The 17,532-nt window shown below is 45.9% G+C and overlaps 1 protein-coding gene across 1 annotated transcript in view; it reads left to right on the top strand.

The window, feature by feature from the left end:
* The first annotated feature begins 832 nt into the window (after positions 1-832).
* The window catches only part of LOC116524215 (uncharacterized protein C2orf91-like), a 57,147-nt gene continuing 40,447 nt past the window's right edge, over positions 833-17,532 (top strand). The window contains exon 1 of the mRNA XM_032239406.1: positions 833-997. Within this exon, the coding sequence (XP_032095297.1) occupies positions 973-997 (25 nt within the window). The 5' untranslated portion in view covers positions 833-972. The remainder of the gene's footprint in view (positions 998-17,532) is intronic.

The following is a 17,532-nucleotide window of genomic DNA, read 5'->3' as shown; positions in this document are numbered from 1 at the left end:
CTTGCTCCCTGCTTGGTTCAGAGTGGTAGGCAGAATAGGACCCAATGCTTAGGTAGACAGTCAGCCAGAGCTCTCTGGAATGAGGAAAGCGACTCTTGACTCTATCCCTAGAGTGGGTCCATCCTTTCTGCCAGTGTTCAAAACAGAAGAGTCTTGTACACGAGAGGTCGATTAGTCCTTCAACTTTGGTTGTTTCCTTGAGCTTTTCATGGCTCTATTTCAAACCTCCTCATGGTCCATAACCCCAACTGCATGGTCTCCTCCATATGCAATTCCTGCTTTTAGAGAAGGCAGGCAATGTTGGCTCTGCCTCCCAGGTAGCTTCAACGCCGCTGCTCCCACCAATACCCTCCCACCCACAATCCCAGCCACAGTGTCAAAGCAGATCCCTCCGATTTCCCTCTTGATCCCTCAGCTCTCACCTTCTCCAGAACCCCCTGGTACCACAAAATTCCTCTTTCCTGCATCTGCTCAGTCTCTCCTCCGACCAGGACTCCCGAGGCCTATCCCCATGCTGTGGGCTTTCCCCTTCCAGGCTCAGCATGGCCAGGCTCTTGTTGGCTGCAACTTCCTACTGAGGGAAGGGACAGACTCTATCTGCACGAGCTGGGATCATTCCCTCTCCCGCCATGACACGGCCCCAACACTTCCTCCTGCTTCTGCCTTTCCCCTTCCCCATCTGAAAGTAGCCATTTAAAAAGGTCGAAATGGGCTTCATGAGATTTAAGGGGTTTATTAGTTTGAAAAACCGTGTTCCCTGTTTGGAGGAAGGGGAAACAGCCGCCTTCTTTTCACATTACGTCAATCCGCAGGCGTCTGTAATTTACATTTTTTTAAGTCAAATGTTCAGAAATAATGGAAAGGCTGCTTGAAAAAAACAGATGAAATAAAAACTAGCGGAAATGTGTATTATACAAAAACCAGACCTGTGAGCCTGAGGCGAGACGCACGGATGACCTGGGGAGCTGATTAATGAGGCAAACCAAAGGAAGCCCAGGTGAGTGTGGATGCCACGCTTTCTTCACAGTTGCTGACGCCCATGGGCTGGAGTTTCATTTCCCACGCACAACTTCATGGATGGCTTTCATTGGGAAATTTTAGAGCCACTCATGTTTCTGCCCTTGGAGAAAAGACCCCTGAGCTGTGGAAGCTGGGCAGATGGGAGAGTGTGGAGGGAGGACCCTACTGGGTCCCAGCCTCAGTATGTCTTAGTCCTCAAAGTCAATCTTTTCTGAGCCAGCCTTACCTTATTTAGTCCCTGCTTTAGATTTTCCTCTTTTCTTCTGCCTCATTCTCTGAGGAAAAAGGAGATGAGGGCCAAATGGTTAAGGCCACAGTAAGATCTAAGATGATCAATTAAAAGAAAGAACCCAACTTCTAGTTACAAATCAAATAACTGCTTACAAAATAACTTATTCTATTTCCGCATATAGTTTTATTCCCCCGTATAGTATATCTCTAAATGCTGTGTCATTTAACATTCCTTCGGCAGATATTTTAAGCACATACCATATGCCAAGGACGGTATTGACTTAGAGGATCCAAGGAGACCAGAACAGACACGGTCTATGCTGCCCACTTTGGTGGGGACGGTGGGTTAGACAAAGTGGTCAGTGCAAAGTGATGAGGTCTCTGATAGCAGGAGTAACAGGTATTAGAGCGGCACATGTGGGAGTGAAGGGGTGGGGATGGGGGGCTAGGAAAGGCTCCTGGGAGAAGTGACTTTAGGTGCTGGCAGAAAGGGTAGGAATGAGCCAGGTGAAGAGGCTCTGGAGGGAATCATCCCAGCCAGGGGGAGACTGTGCCCGGGCCCAGAGGTAGAGGGTATTGTGAGCACACGTTCTCTTGACTGCAACTGGCGGGAGATAGACCTGGAGGGGCAGTCAGGGACCCAGCCAGGCAGGCTGTTTCCAAGGAGCTGAGACTGAATCCTGTGGGCAATGTGAGGCCTCTGGTAGGTTTAAGCAGTAGAGTTTATATCTCTCAGAGTCACTTCCGTACAGTGATGTGAGTGGCTTTAGAAATCATTTGATAAAGTTGAAATCAGATGATAAAGTTGAGGCCCGGGGAGGTAAATCCAATCACCTCTCTTACTACGATTGTTACCAGCTGATGTTAATTGAGAGCTTACAGATGCCAGCACTGTGCCCTGTGATTCACAGCCTCAGCTCGCTCACCCTCACCACAATCCTCTGGGGGAAGTACTAATGTCCCCATTTTTCAGATGAGGAAACTGAGGTCCAGAAAGTTGAAGTAACTTGCCTTAGGCCACTCAGCTACCAAGAGCTGAAGCCAGTATTTGAACGAAGTCTGTCTGGCTTCATAATCTATCCTTTTCCAGGTTTTCAGAATTCATAGTTGGGCTGGAATTTAAATCCAGGCCTCCTGATATTGGCCTGCATCCGCACATTAGCTGCTGCATCGCATATACCCGGCCCGCTTGCTCTCTTAGAAGGTGGGTAACTACCTCACGTCATCTTCCCTGCTTCTGTTGGCCGTGTCTGCACCGACTCTGTGGACTTTATCGTCATAACCGACACCTCTTAATATGCTATTTTTACATCATGGTCTTCATCTGTCACCTGTTAATCTATTTCAGAAAGACTGTAACACACATGCAGTGTCACTGTTCTGAGGAGGACCAGAGAGGGACTCTGGAAAGCTGGAGGCGGGAAGTTCCAAGACATACTTTGAACAGTCTTGTGGGCTTCTTGAATCTGTTGACCAAGGACATGGGCTCAGGTGGCAGGGCTAGCCCCTTTCAGCCCGAGCTTGTGAGCTGGCCTGTCTCTCTTGAGTTCAGCAGTCCTCAGGGCTGTGACCTCCCAGGGCCTGGCCATGGTGGGGCCAGCTGTCCACTCTGGGACTGTCACCTTCAGGTTCTGTGGGGGCCACGGCTGCCAAGTCTGGGGAAGCCTCGGGCACTTGTCATTGCTTCCCAGCTAATGACCTCCTGGCCTGGCCACATTGCAACTAATTTCTGCAATTAGCGGGGCTTGTTTTCAGAGGCTGAAACGGGAACTTTTCTGAATTAGCTTTTATGGTTCAAAGCCTTTAATTTGAGATTTAAAAAACATCATAGTTCACCAAAACCAAATAAACTGCAGCTAATGAAATTCGCAGAAGTTCTCAGAGAATGCTTCTCACTGGTGCTCCTGGATGATTTATTGACAGCCGGTTGTAAAAACAATCTTATTAAAGGTCATAATGTTGGGTAAAAAAAAAGCCCTTTAATTTATAGCATAATTAGGCTTCCCCCAATAGCTCTGCGGCCAGGGCTGTCACTTAGGGCTCCGAGGAAGCACTTGGTGTTTTTCATTATATCACAGTGAAGGAGCGCCATGCTCCTAGAGGGCCCACTGACTTGCTCTTTATGGCCCTTTTATTGCTGCTAAAATAGTCAAAATAGGGGGTTGATTAGAGCCGACTGATGCCTACTGATTATGGGAACACCTCTTGTGTGGGGAGGGAGAAAAGATGGGAGGAGCTCAGGACTTCAGGACAAGCCTCTGACAGGAAGAGATGGGCTGTGAAACGTGCTGGGGAAGTGTGACCAGGCCTCTGGGCTCTAACCCAGGCACTGTGTGGATTGAAGGCTAACCCCAGGCAGGCAGGGCTGGGTGAGAAAGGGGAAGGGAAGGTGCTAATGCCTCAAGGAAGAGGATGATCCCAGGGCAGGATGTGTATGGGAATGAGAACGTTCAAAATGCTAATGGGTCCCCAGGTGGAGTACAGCTCTCAGCCTGGTGGTGGGGAAACAGCCCCAAAGGCTAAAGGTCCTGCCTGCTGCTGCCTTCTTGCAGAAAGAAAAGAGAGGACTCAGTAGTGGTGTATTGTGGTGGGGGAGGGGGAGATGGGCAAGTCCTGGTCTCTGGAAGCTGAGCCTGGGGACAGAGTCAAGTTCCTAAGAGTGATGTTGGAATAGGAGCTGCTCCCCCGGGCTGTGCTCGGGTGTGAAGGTGCCTGGGAGGGGTGGGAGTGTGTGTGGGCAGGTGTCACACAACCTCAGCAGAGCATCAGGGATGGCTACCGTTGGCCAAACCCAACAGATATTGCCACAGGGAAGGGGTGGGTGGCTCCGAAGTTATGCTGGCATTCCATCTGGCCTGGGCATGGCCTGGTGCTGACCTGCCACTAGAAAGTTGTGGGCATAGCAGCCACAGGGATTGGGCTGCTGCTTCAGAATCCACCTTACAGGTGGAGTAAGTGCTCTAGGGTGCATCTGGGCCCTTTCCCTCCCTTCCCTTCCTTCCCCTCCTCTCCCCTCCCCTTCTCTCCTCTCCACTTCTCCCTCTCCTCCCTTCCCCACCCATCCCCTCCCCTTCTCTCTCCCCTCCCCTCCCCTCTGCTCCCTTCCCCTCCTCTCCCTTCCCCTTCTCCCTCTCTTCCCTTCCCCTCCCATCCCCTCCCCTTCTCTCTCCGCTCCCCTCTGCTCCCTTCCCCTCCCCTTTTCCCTCCCCTCCACTTTGCTCCCCTCAACTCCCCTCCCCTCCTCCCTTCCCTCCCCTAGCCTCCCCTGACCTCCTCTTTCCCTCCCCTCCTCTGCCCTCCTCTTGTCCTCCCCTCCTCTCCATTGCTCTCTTCCCCTTCTCCTCCCCTCCTCTTCTCCCTCCCTTTCCTCCTCTGCCCTCCTCTCCCCTGCCCTCTTCCCCCTTCCCCTCTCTCTCCTCTTCTCCTTTCCTTCCCTCCTCTGTCCTCCTCCTCTCCCTTCCTCTCCCCTTCTTCTTCTTCCTTCCCTCTTCCCCCCCCTCACCTCTTCCTTTCCCCCTCACCTCCTTCCCCTCCTCACTTCCCTTCCCTCCCTTCCCCTCCCCTCCTCTCCCCTCCCCTCTCTCTCCTGAGATTTATCAGCTGCTCAGTCTACCTACCGTCCTACATGCAACTGGTGAGCACATCTCAGTATCCTGACACCTGCTCAACCTTCAGAGGACTGAGAAATCAGATTTCTGGCTCCTTGAAGCTGAAGGTCAGACCTAGGCATGTGGCTCTCACTAATGGGTGCGTGCTATAGAGATGCAGCTATTCTTTCATGCTCCTCCTCCTCCTTTCCCTCCCCCTCCTTCTTTTGCAGTTGTGTGCAAAAGGTTTACTGGGGAGTAATATTGTGAAAGGAAAAAGGGAGAAACAGGAGAATCAGGTAGGGACCTTGAGACCGCCATGCAGATCTGACAGTCCCTTCTGCCTCTTCTCACAAGGTCACTGGTTTCCCTCCAACAAGTGGCACAAGCAGGAAGGATCACTGGGCGCTATAGAGCTGAGCTGGGAGAATTTTGTCATAGAACCTGGCATTTTGCTGAGGGACTCCCTTAGATATTTTCCCTCTTAATTCTAACTCCAGCCAGTGGAAAGAGGGTGAGACTTGCTCCTTGGACCAAAGTTCATAGTTGTGGCATTCAAAGTTCACTCAGTGAACGTAGCTGAGCACCTGCTATGCGGCAGGCACTGAGCAGGAAGGTGGGCTTACAGAAATGAACTCCGAAAGTTTCCAGGTTGAGACAGAGGTGGAGGAGGTGCATGATGTAATTGATCACATTACGGTATGGTAAATGCCACAGCTAACTTCACACAGGAGCTAAGGGAGTACAAAGGAAGGAGGAGATAACTGCTTCGTGTGTGTTTAGCAGTTACTGCATGTGTGACGCGTGTTGGAGTGTATGTGGTGAGTGCATGCATGTGAGTGTGTAGTCTGTGTCAGTTATGTCAGTGTGATGTGATGTAGATATACAGTTGTGTGAGTGGGAGTGTTTGTGAATGACGGTGTATTCAAGTATGCGAGTCGTGCGTGATGCTGTGGTGTGTGGGGGCGTGTGAGAGTGCACTTGAGTATGTCAGGGATGTGCTGTAGGAATGACTGACCTCAGGGACCACGGCAGCCTTTGCAGAAGGTGTAAGTGCCCCATGGGAAGGGATGGCATCTGCTGTGCTGGAACCCAGGGCCTAGCATGGTGCCAGACGCAGGAGATGATCAATACCCTTTTTTGGCTGAACAGCTACCCCCACTTTTCTGCAGTGCAGGAAACAGAATCTGGTCTGTTAGCATCAGCTGTGGCCTTGATTTCCTTTCAGGAGGCTTGTCCTCTTGGACAAAGAAAAAGAGCAGGATTTTTTTTTTCTTTCAGATGTTAGTAACTGAAGCTAGAGGGTAAAGGGATAAATTCTTGAAACAATTAAGTCCTAGTAATGTCCTGCCTCTTTAAATGACCACCACTCAAGTAAAGGGTTGTAGTTCATTTTACTTGGCTTTTATACGCTTTGTGTACTTTCTAAATCTTCTGAATTGTTTGAGTCGGAGAAAGGGGTTATTAAAAAAGGAATCTGACTTTTCCATGTGCATTGTGCTGTGATTGTGTGAAAGCTCTTGGGGTGCTGCCGTGGACTCCTGGGTTGAATTCAGACTGCCTGCCTTCCCCCACCCCCACCTCATTTTCCTGCCCCAGCCTGCTGCTTCTCCTTCTGGCCCTCGAGGCTCCTGCCATTCTGCCTTTGGGCTTTGTGTCTCAGCCTCTGTTATTTGTCTTCTCTTTGATTGACAGCCCAGTTTGGTGTCACATTTCCAGGCTGACCTCTGCCTTCTCCAGCAGAGCGCAACTCTGGGACTTACCCTGGGGTCTCGCACTCTGAGACAGGCTTAGAAGCCCTCACTTACCTTGCGGGCCACAGGCTAGGCACCCAGCACTAGCCTGCCAGGCTCAGGAGGAGGTCGAACTGTAAGAATTAAACATGCTGGTGTCTCTTTTAAAAATCTAGCTTCTCCCTTTGGATTCTCCTGTCTGTGACAGTGCCCCTTCCTCTCTCTGCTTAGAAGCTGGCAATTATTCATCATTTATAAACTGAAGATAATCCCATTTCCTGATGACTCCTGCAGATCAGGGGTTGGAGGAGAAGGGTTTCTTAAGAGCTCCCATCCCCGTCTGCTATTCACAGAGGAAATAACTCAAATGCCTCTATTTCTCAGCTATGAACTTCTAAGGTCTGGTTCTTTCCAAACAGATTTCTGTGTATTAAATCCTTTAATAATGGCAGCAGTCTTCTATCAGATTTTAAACCCAAAGGACAATTGTTCCAGGTACATTTCAAGCTACATATGGCAGACAGCTGTCGGTCAAGACGACCAGACTGTGGGGCAGCAGCGCTTCTTTCCCCAGAGACCTTCCCTTCTGTATTTCCTTGACCTAGGGTGAGATTGGAATGGGAGTTAAAATTAGGGCTGAGGGCAATCTAGGATTTACTGGAGTGGATGTTGGTGTTGGAGTTATTTCAGTTATTTTATTCAGGATGAGCATTGGGTTAGTGAGGCTGAGACTTGGATTCAGATTGCTATGGTATTAAGCCAGAGAGTAAGGGTCAGGTAGAGTTAGGGTTAGGTTGGATTAGGGTTCCATGTGGGTTTGGGGTCAGTATGTGGTTGCTGTTGGGGTCAGCATTAGGGATGGATCAGGTACTTTGCTGGACTCTTGGATGCTCATTGGTGGGGAAACTCCATCTGGGGGTTTTGCCATTTGATATGGTTTTGGCTGTGTCCCCACCCAAATCTCAACTTGAATTATAGTTCCCGTAATCCCCAAGTCTTGTGAGAGGGACCTGGTGGGGGTAATGTAATCATGGAGGTGGTTACTGTCATGCTGTTTTTGGGATAGTGAGTGAGGTCTCACAAGAGCCAGTGGTTTTATAAGGGGCTTTTCCCATTTTTGCTTTGCATTCTCCTTCCTGCCACTAGGTGAAGAAGAAGGTGTTTGCTTCCCTTCCACTGTGATTGTAAGTTTCCTGAGGCCTCCCCAGCCCTGTGGAACTGTGAGTCAATCAAGCCTCTTTATAAATTACCCAGTCTTGGGCAGTTCTTCATAGCAGCATGAGAAGGGACCGATACACCACCTCTCAGTATTTGTTCTCGTGGGGCCAAACCCTTGGTCCTGCCATGCAGTTTTGGGCTGAATGAGGCAAGGGCATGCTGTTTTTGCTCTGGGGTTGTTTGGGGTTTTGTTGCCACATATTACCCCATGGTAGCCTCGTGGGAGGCTTGGTAAGACCCAACCTTGGGGTTTATCTCTTCTGCCTCCCATGGAGGTAGGAGGGCGGGTGAAGACAGCATTGGATTCAGATGTTTGTCTACCCTCCTCCACTGCTAGGAAGTTGGGGCAAGACTGAAGGACTCAGTCGCAGGAGCTGAGGCAAAGACTGGGCCTGCTGGGTCCCCGGGAGCATTCATGGCCATACACAAACTCCTCCTGTCCTTGTACCTGGTGCCTGGATGACCAGTTTGCTCCCTTCGGGGACTTTGAAGAAATACCCGAGAATGGCAATAAACTGATTCCAGTCCTCTGTCTCCATGAGGGGCCAGACAGGCAGCATCTCAGTGCCTTTCTGGGCTATTTCTGCAAAGGTGCACCAGGCAGACCCAGATAAAGAACCCACATGCTCCCAGCCTATCGCCCACCACTGCAGACCTCGCCATGGTCTGAATGTTGCCCCTTGGGTTTTTGCTCTTGCCAAGTCCACTGTTCCCCACACTCTAGTCACACTGATGCTACCCTAAGCCCCAACCTGACATGCCTCCATAGCTTTGCAAATGCCACTTATCAGCCTGGAGTGTCCCCTCACATACGTCTACAAGGTCCCCTCATCTCTGAGATCCAGCCCTTGTGACGTTGCATTGCATGTCTTTGTTTATGGATTAAATGCAGGGACAGTGTCTTATTCATGCTGTATCCCCAGAACCTGGCACAGGGACTGGAAGAGAATGGATACAAGGTCATTGTCGGTTGAAAGAGGGAAGAGCGGGACAGACCAGGCCCTCAGGCTAATGCAGTTACACCTATGTTATTAAGACAGGCCATTTCATAGAGCAGCTTCAGCTCCTCCATACTTTAAACATCTCTGTGCATTTTTATTTGCTCTCTTTTCTTTCACTAGCATTGAATTCAGTAAACCTAACAAGCAACCATGTCTAGGTGGTGTTGGGAGTAGGCAACACTCCAAAGTACATTACAGCTGCAGGGCTGGAAGCTTAAAATGTTTCCTCAACATCACCGACAAACAGAACACATAGAGGGAAACTTTTCTGTTTCCCCTAGCTGTGCCTTGCCTTTCAGGTGCCTATCATGGTTTTCCCGTATACCTAGGTGCTATTCCTCATTTTCCAGGGAGTGGCTGAAGATTTCTAAATCCAGAGGGATTCCTTTTGGTTTGAGTGCTGTGCTCAGGATCTGTGAGACCCTCCTCAGGAGTGGGACAGGCGTGCATGAAGAGCTCATGAATCACACCCTGCTCCCATGGGCATCTCTTGATACCTTTCAATGAAGAATGAAAGGATTTTTAAAAAACTGGTGATAGTTTATATGTAAAGGGAAGGTGGTGGGATAGGAGGCAGTGAGAGGCTGAGGAAAGAACAAACCTTGGGCTGGGAGTCTGAAGACCTGTGTGTTGATTCTGACTGTTGTACCAGCTTGCTGTATGACCTTTAGCAAGCCCTTTTCACCCTCTGTCCTCAGTGTCACCACCTGTGAAAGGAAGGAATTAGAAAAGCCTGCCCAAGGATAAATGTTTTTTTCCCAAAATAAAATCTTTTGCCTATGGGTTTTAGCCATTTTATGGGTCACAAACTTCTCTAGGAACCCGAGGATACTGTGGAAACTTGCACATGCATGCGCGTGCGTGTGCGCGCACACACATACACACACACACACACACACACACACACACACGCCATCTGTTCCAGCATCTTGCCTGAGATTGATAGTCTACAGTTACCAGATCTGCTTCTTCTGTTTGGACAAGTCCTAACAATGTCTAGCTACAGAGTTCCAGCATCTCTCCCAACATTCCCGATGTATTGAAGTTTACTGGTCTATTTCACTGATAAGTTCTTGGGGGTCCCTGGGATATAAGACATGAGCCAAGGGACCCATGTTTAGAAAAGCCTCAGACTCAAGGAATTTAGTTACATAACTCCAGCTTCTGAACCAACTGACAGTATTTGCTCTTTCTGATTTTCCATCTTTCCTAGAATATGGAAGCAAAATATTTGACATTGTCCCCTTCCTTCCATGACCACTGATACCACTCCTCTGCTCCAATTTCAGCCTCAAGAGTGGGTCCACACCTTCCTTCTTCTAACTGTAATTAAAGAAGCCCTTTGTGCTCCCTTCTTGTCCCAACTTTTCCTGTGCTCTTGTCTCCATCGTTCCATCAGAACGATTCATACCGATCAGAATCATATTCCTTCTAGAAAATGAGTCCACTGGAAAGCATCCTGGTTGGCCATAAATTTTAGAACCCAGGGAAAGATGTGGTGCTTCTTGCAGGAGTCTGACTCAGAGATTATTATCATGGAGTCAAGGAGTTGAAGCTCAGAGCCCCTTACTTGTTTAAATCCCCTCCAAGGACCTGAGGGTAAGAATCCTGGTATTGCATCCTAGGGGTGATATGTTTCAGCAAAGTTACGGAAGTCAGATATGTGTGTGTGTGTGTGTGTGTGTGTGTGTGTGTATACATATACACATGTATATAAATATATACACACATATATAAATATATGTATATGTTTGTATATTATGTGTACATTTATATAAATATATGTATACATTATTATATATTATATATGTATAAATATATACATACATATATATTTATATATGTGCATTTTTATGTGTGTGTATATATATTTTTGAGACAGTCTCTCTCTGTTGCCCAGGCTGGAGTACAGTGGCATGATCTCAGCTCACTGTAACCCCTGCCTCCCAGGTTCAAACCATTCTTATGCCTTAGCCTCCTGAGTAGCTGAGATTACAGATGTGCACCACCATGCCCGGGTAATTTTTGTATTTTTAGTAGAGATACGGTTTTGCCACATTGGCCAGGCTAGTCTCAAACTCCTGACCTCAAGTGATCCACTGGCCTTGGCCTCCCAAAGTGTACAGGTGTGAGCCACCACGACCCGCCCAGAAGTCAGGTCTCTTAACCATGATCGCTAAGATCTCTTTCTACTCTGATTTCCTTGCCTTCACATTTCTGCTTGTGTTGCGTGGCCTTGGAGGGAGTAAGAGGATATTTTGGGATCCACTAAGAGGAAGCTGAGTGTGGGATGCTTTTAGTCTGGGTTTAGTGAGATGTATTTGTGTGGCCTGCAGTCAGTTTAATGGGTATTTAAGTTGTTGCTGGTCATCCATAAGGGGAAAGGCCTGTGGAGCCTTCTCTGCACTACCTGGCATAAAGAGGTGCATGGCTGGAGGACATTTCACATTGTGAGTGTGTCTTTTTGCAACCCCATTTTCCCATTATTTGAGTAGTGTAAGGGAGACCAGGTTTGGAATGTATAGAACTGGTATTAGTTTCTTTCCTAAGGCCGCTGTAATAAATTACCACAAACTGAATGGCTTAAAACAACAGAAATACATTCTTTCGTAGTTATGGAGTCCAAGAGTCTGAAATCAATGTGTTGACAGGGCTGTACTCCTCTCAAAGGCTCTGGGGAAGAATACTTCCTCTTTTCGTTCAGCGTTTGGTGACTGGGAGTTCCCTGGTTCATGGCTGTGTAGCCCCAATCTCTGCCTCGTCTTCACGTAGCTGTCTCCTCCACGTTCGTGTCTCCTCTTCTGTTTCTTCTAAAGACACTGGTCATTAGATTTAGAGCTCATCTGGACCATCCAGGATGATCTCAAGGTCCTTAATTACATCTGCAGAGACCCTTTTCCCAAATGAGATCAAATGCACGTGTTGATGCAGTTAAGATATGGACATATCATTTTGGGGGCTGTCAACTCACTCCGGAACCGTAAGCTAGTCCAGGAATTTTTTTTTTCATTAGAAATGTAAAACTGTAAGTCATTGGTTCTTATCAATGCCAAGTCAAAATGAAAATTCCTTCCTGCCAGGAATATATTCAATTATAAATGCATCAAACATTTTTTTCTTGATGTGAAGTATGGTTTAGTCAGAAGTCATGAGTTTATAGGGCACACATTTACAACAATCCTGCACACAGCTAAAATGCTTACCTAAAGTCACATGTTTATAATTTTCAAGTTATCACTGAATCATATAAACAATATTAAATTTTTTGCTTGTTTGAGATGAAATACGGACAGAGAGATAATATAAAACTCATAATAAACTACTACAATGAGAACATTGACAAAGTAATGACTTGTCAATTAAATAATTTTTCAGATGAGTCACTGTGCAAGAAAACTTGACATGCCCTGAAATACTATAGCTCATACATGAAAGGACCTCCATAGTGTTTCCCCAAATATGACAATCCTAAAATCTTATGTATTACCAATATCAAGGTATGAAGCTGAAAGAAATTTTTCTGAACCATCAGTAATAGAAAATAAATTTTGACCAAGCATGCTAGAGGAAAGTTCTTTTTCTTTTTTGAGATGGAGTTTGATTCTTGTTGCCCAGGCTAGAGTGCAATGGTGTGATCTTGGCTCACTGCAACCTCTGCCTCCCAGGTTCAAGCGATTCTCCTGCCTCAGCTTCCAGAGTAGTTCGGATTATAGGCAAGCGCTACCATGCCCAGCTAATTTTTGTATTTTTAGTAGTAGCAAGGTTTCACCATGTTGGCTAGGCTGGTCTCGAACTCCTGACCTGAGATGATCCACCCACCTCGGCCTCCCAAAGTGCTGAGATTAAAGCATAAGCCACTGTGCCCAGCTCGAGTTATTTTTCTATACTGTATAAAAAATGATACCACAAAATCTTTGATGTAAGAGGAATCCATAAAAGAGTACACAGCAAAACAAATACATTTTTCTCTGAAAGTACTACAGAGGTATGTCAGGAAGTTAATTCATAAACATGCTATTTTTCTGGGTTTTGTGATATTTGTGGTATTTATCAGCTTAAACATTTTTAAAATTTACTTAAAAAATGTGAATGATTTCCTTATTCTAAAAAAATACACAGTTCTATCTAATTTTGTATTCATAAACTTGCCTTCTTTTTCTTAAAGAACATCCCTCAGGTTATACCAACAACAGGCCCACGTCATGAAACCTGGAGCAGCCTTGGGTTTGAGTGCTTCCTTGATTTTCTTGATGTTATTTCACTGCCTCTGTGGGTGACTTGCCCTTCATTAACTAGCCCCTTTCTCCCTTGCATCCTCCATCTTTCCTTCCCTCCTGGTTCCTTTGCACACATACACATTCAGCTTGCTCCCAACCTATGCACAATTCTGTCTTTGCCGTTACTTCTTCAGTGGCTAGTCCTCCTGCTGCCCCAGAAACTGTTGCTGCCTCTGCTCTCTCACCCCACCCTGTCCCCATTTTATTAAAACAGCTCTTTGCAGGATCACTCACATCTTACTAATTGAAGCACCTGGGACAGTTTTGTCAGGTTGGGTTGACCAGTGTGCAATGGTTCGCTCAGCCCTCATACATGATCCATGCATACTCTTGTATCTCCTCCCCTTCATTGCATTTCAAATGTTCCTTGTTCAGTGTCGTTTTCCCCAAACATCAGATCCTAGCACACAGTAGGGAAGGAAAGAGGAATGAATAAGAACCAAGTGCCTGCTATGTTCCAGTCCCTGTGCTTGGCATTTTCATATATTTTATTGATTTTCATATACCTTCACTTTATCCTTTCAGCAGCCTGGATAGAGATCATATTGACTCCCACTTTTAACCAGTTGGAAAACAGAAGACCCAACCAATTGGGAAATAGAAGTTTAAGTAACTTGCTTAAGATTTCACTATTAAATGGCACAGGGCTGTGTTTGGACCCAAGGCTGGCCTGTTTCTCTTTCAAGTTCATACTTTGTCTACTAAGCTTTTCTGTCTCTGGATTCCTTGGGGAGCAGGGACACAACTATCATTTCTCAAACAGAATTAACTGAGAGGGCCTTCCTCTTAAAGCTCTTCCACTGACTTTGCTGATGCTCCACTTTCCTGATTATTCTGTCTCATTTCTTGCTGCCTTCTGTCGTTTCTCACCCTCAAATTCAGCTCTCTTCTCTCCATTCTCTCCCTTGCCTCTGCCATCTACTCAGATAGCTTCAGCAGTCATTTCTTGGAGGGTGACTTCAACTGTAGAATTGCTAGTAGGATTTCTGGTCCAAGCTCCAGTCTTGCTTCTGTAACTGTTCACCCATAATCTTTTCTCCTCTGCAAACTGTCTGTTCCCGACTTCCCATTTTCCCAGTCACGCATATTTTAAACCTGGGGAACGGGTGTCACCTTTGTCTCTTTTCTGTTCCTCAGCTACTTAATTCATTCAACAAACATGATTGCGTAGGTATTATGTGCCCTGCACTATGCTAGGCACCAGAAATTCACTGATGAACAAGACAAAGTCTCAACCCTCAGGGAGCAATATTCTAGTCATAGTCTGTTGTTACTAACTCTATTGTGTCCCATCCTTTGCCTTGTCACTGCTGTTTTCCTTGTTCATGTTCTGGTTGGCCTGGTCTTATTGCCTATGGTCTCCATGCAGTTTTCTCTCTATTCTTTAAGGATAACAACACATTATTATATTTTATCCTCTGTGCTGAGAAGTACCTAGGACATTGTCTCTTTCTCGTTCCTTGGGAAACCTCTAGTCCCTTGGTAGGATTTGGAATTCATTCTGCATCTGCTAGCCATTTCTAGGGTGGATTATTCATCCATCTTGTGATGAGTTTGGTGAGTTTCTATTTTAAAGGGTTACACTGGCCCTAGGCATTGGTCAGTTTAAATTCCATTTATAAAGGATTGTCAATCAATGTTGATATGGTCTGGCTGTGTCCCCACCCAAATCTCATCTTGAATTGTAATCCCCATAATCCCCAGTGAGGGACCTGGGAGGGAGGTGAATGGATCATGTGGAAGTGGGGGTTTCCTCCATGATGTTCTTGTGGTAATGAGTGAGTTCTCACTGGATCTGATGGTTTTATAAGGGAGCCTTTCCCCTTTGCTCTCTCTTCTCTTTCCTGACCCCATATGAAGGAGGTCCTTGTTTCCCCTTTGCCTTCCTCCATGGTAGTACGTTTCCTGAGGTCTCCCCAGCCAGGTGGAACTGTCAATTATACCTCTTTCCTTTATAAATTACCCAGTCTCACGCATTTCTTTATAGCAGTGTGAGAAGGAATTAATACACGTCTACTTCCAGCTGTCTCTCTCCCGCAGAATTCTACCTATCCTTCAAGGCTCTGTTAAAGTGCCTGCTCCACTGTGGATTCTTTCCAGATCATCCCCAGGCCCAACCGAATGCCATTTTCCACTTGTGGAGCTTTCTGTCGGTGCCTCTGGTTTTCAGCAATTACTACACTGTACTTTGAAATATAGAATTACGTTCCCTACAAGAAGGCAAGCTCCTTGTGGGTAGGGGCTTCTCTGCTCATTTTTAACCGTCTGGCTATTGAGCATTGTGCCTTGCCATAGCAGGTGAGTTAATATGATTTCTGTAGGTTTCCTTTTCTTTCCCATTTTAGCCCTTGTGTCTACTCTGTGCTTCCTCTTCTTGCCTTTGCTCTGGCCCCATTCTCTCTGCTTCATCTCACATTCACAGAATGTTAGCTTTAAGAGAAATTTCAGACTGCCATGTCCAATGTGTCCTGTCCTAGGCTGATCATCAGAAAAATCTGGTAGTTTTAAAAACTTATTTATTTAAAAAAATTATATTGGGTACAGTGGCTCATGCCTGTAAATCCTGGTACTTTGGGAGGTGAAGGTGGGAGGATCACCTGAGTCCAGGAATTTGAGACCAGCCTGGGTAACAAAAAAAAGATCCTGTCTCAACAACAACGAAATAAACAAACAAACAAATTAGCCAGTGTAGTGGCACGTGCCTATAGACCCAGCTACTTTGGAGGCTGATGTGGGAGGATTGCTTGAGTACAGGAGTTCAAGGCTTCAGTGAGCTACGATATGGTTGTACCACTGCACTCCAGCATGGGCAACAGAGCAAGACCCCGTCTCCAGAAAAACAAACAACCCAACCAACTTTATTGGTGTATATAGTATAAGCAGTAAAGGGGTACAGATCTTAAGTATATAGCTGAATGAAATGTTATATTCTTGTAAGTACTATCCATATCAAAATGCAGAACATTTCCAATATGCAGAACATTCCCTCATGTGTACTCCTAGTTTATATCAACCTCCTCAAAGGTAATTGCTATTCTAACTTATCTCACAATAAAAGAATTTCATCTATTCTAAAAGTTTGTATATATACATACATGTGCCACCATACCTGGCTAACTTTTGTGTCTGGCCCTTTTCTTTCAATGTTTTTTTCTGTGAGATTCATCCATGTTGCTGTGTGTATCTGTAGTTTATTTTCTTTATTGCTATATCATATTCTATAGTAGATATCTAGCACTGTGTAGCACTGTTGATGGGCATTTGAATTGTTTCCAGTTGGTTGGCTATTACAAATAAAACTGCTATGAACATTCATGTACATATTTTTTTGGTGGATACCTGGCTGTATTAATCAGGGTTTTCCAGAGAGATAGATCAGTATGATATATATATGCACAAATACACACATATATATGTGTGTTCCCTATATATATGCACATATATATGTGTGTGTATATATATATGAAATAATGAAGTGGATCATATGAGTAAGGAGGCTGACAAATTCCAAGCTCTGCAGTCAGCAAGCTGGAGACCCAGGAGAGCTGATGGTGTAGTTCCAGTGAGTGCCTGCAGGCTCAAGACCCAGAGAGAGCTGATGTTTCAGTATGAGTCCAAAGGTAAGAGAGAACTGATGTTCCTGCTTAAGACAGTCAGGTAGAAGGAGTTCCTTCTCATTCAGTCTTTTTGTTCTGTTTAGGTCTTTAATTGATTAGATGAGGAGCACGCATGCCATGGAGGGCAATCTGTTGTACTCAATCTACCAAATCAAATGTTAGTCTTGTCCAGATATCCCATCACAGACACACCAGAATAATCTCTGGACAAATGTCTGGGTACCTCGTGGTCCAGTCAGGTTGACACATAAAATAACCATTACATACATGTTCATTTCTGTGGGGCCTCCAGGGTCATAGGATCAGTCATAGGATCATGGCCTTAGTTGATTCTGCTAAATAGTGTTCCAGTGTGATTAAACTGATTTAAACTCTTGCTAGCCATGTGTTAGCATTCTCCTTGCTCTACATTTTTGTCAACACTTGATATGGTTGGTCTTTTTTATTTTAGCCTTCATGGTGGGTTTGCAGTGATCTCAGTGATGTGGTGGAGCCAGCTTGTGGGGCTTGTGAGAGTCAATTATATACATCTCTTCCCAATTCTGCATCCAGTCATGTCACATTGGTGGCTTGAAATGGGCCATGATGGGAGTTTTCACATTAAAGGAATACCGCAAATCAGGATTTTTCCCTGAAATATTAGTTATTAAATATTTACCAGTGTACTATCAGTAGTGGTATCTTATTGTGATCTTAATTTGTCTTTCCCTGATGAATTATGAAATAAACATCTGGCTGGGCACAGTGGCTCACGCTTGTAATTCCAGCACTTTGGGAGGCCGAGGCAGGTGGATCACAAGGTCAGGAGTTCAAGACCAGCCTGTCTCTACTCAAAATACAAGAATTAG

This window comes from Sapajus apella, unplaced genomic scaffold (genome assembly GCF_009761245.1).
Source record: "Sapajus apella isolate SASKATOON/1434 unplaced genomic scaffold, GSC_monkey_1.0 scaffold44, whole genome shotgun sequence".
In the NCBI taxonomy this organism is placed as follows: Eukaryota; Metazoa; Chordata; class Mammalia; order Primates; family Cebidae; genus Sapajus; species Sapajus apella.
This window is presented reverse-complemented; position numbering and strand designations above follow the sequence as displayed.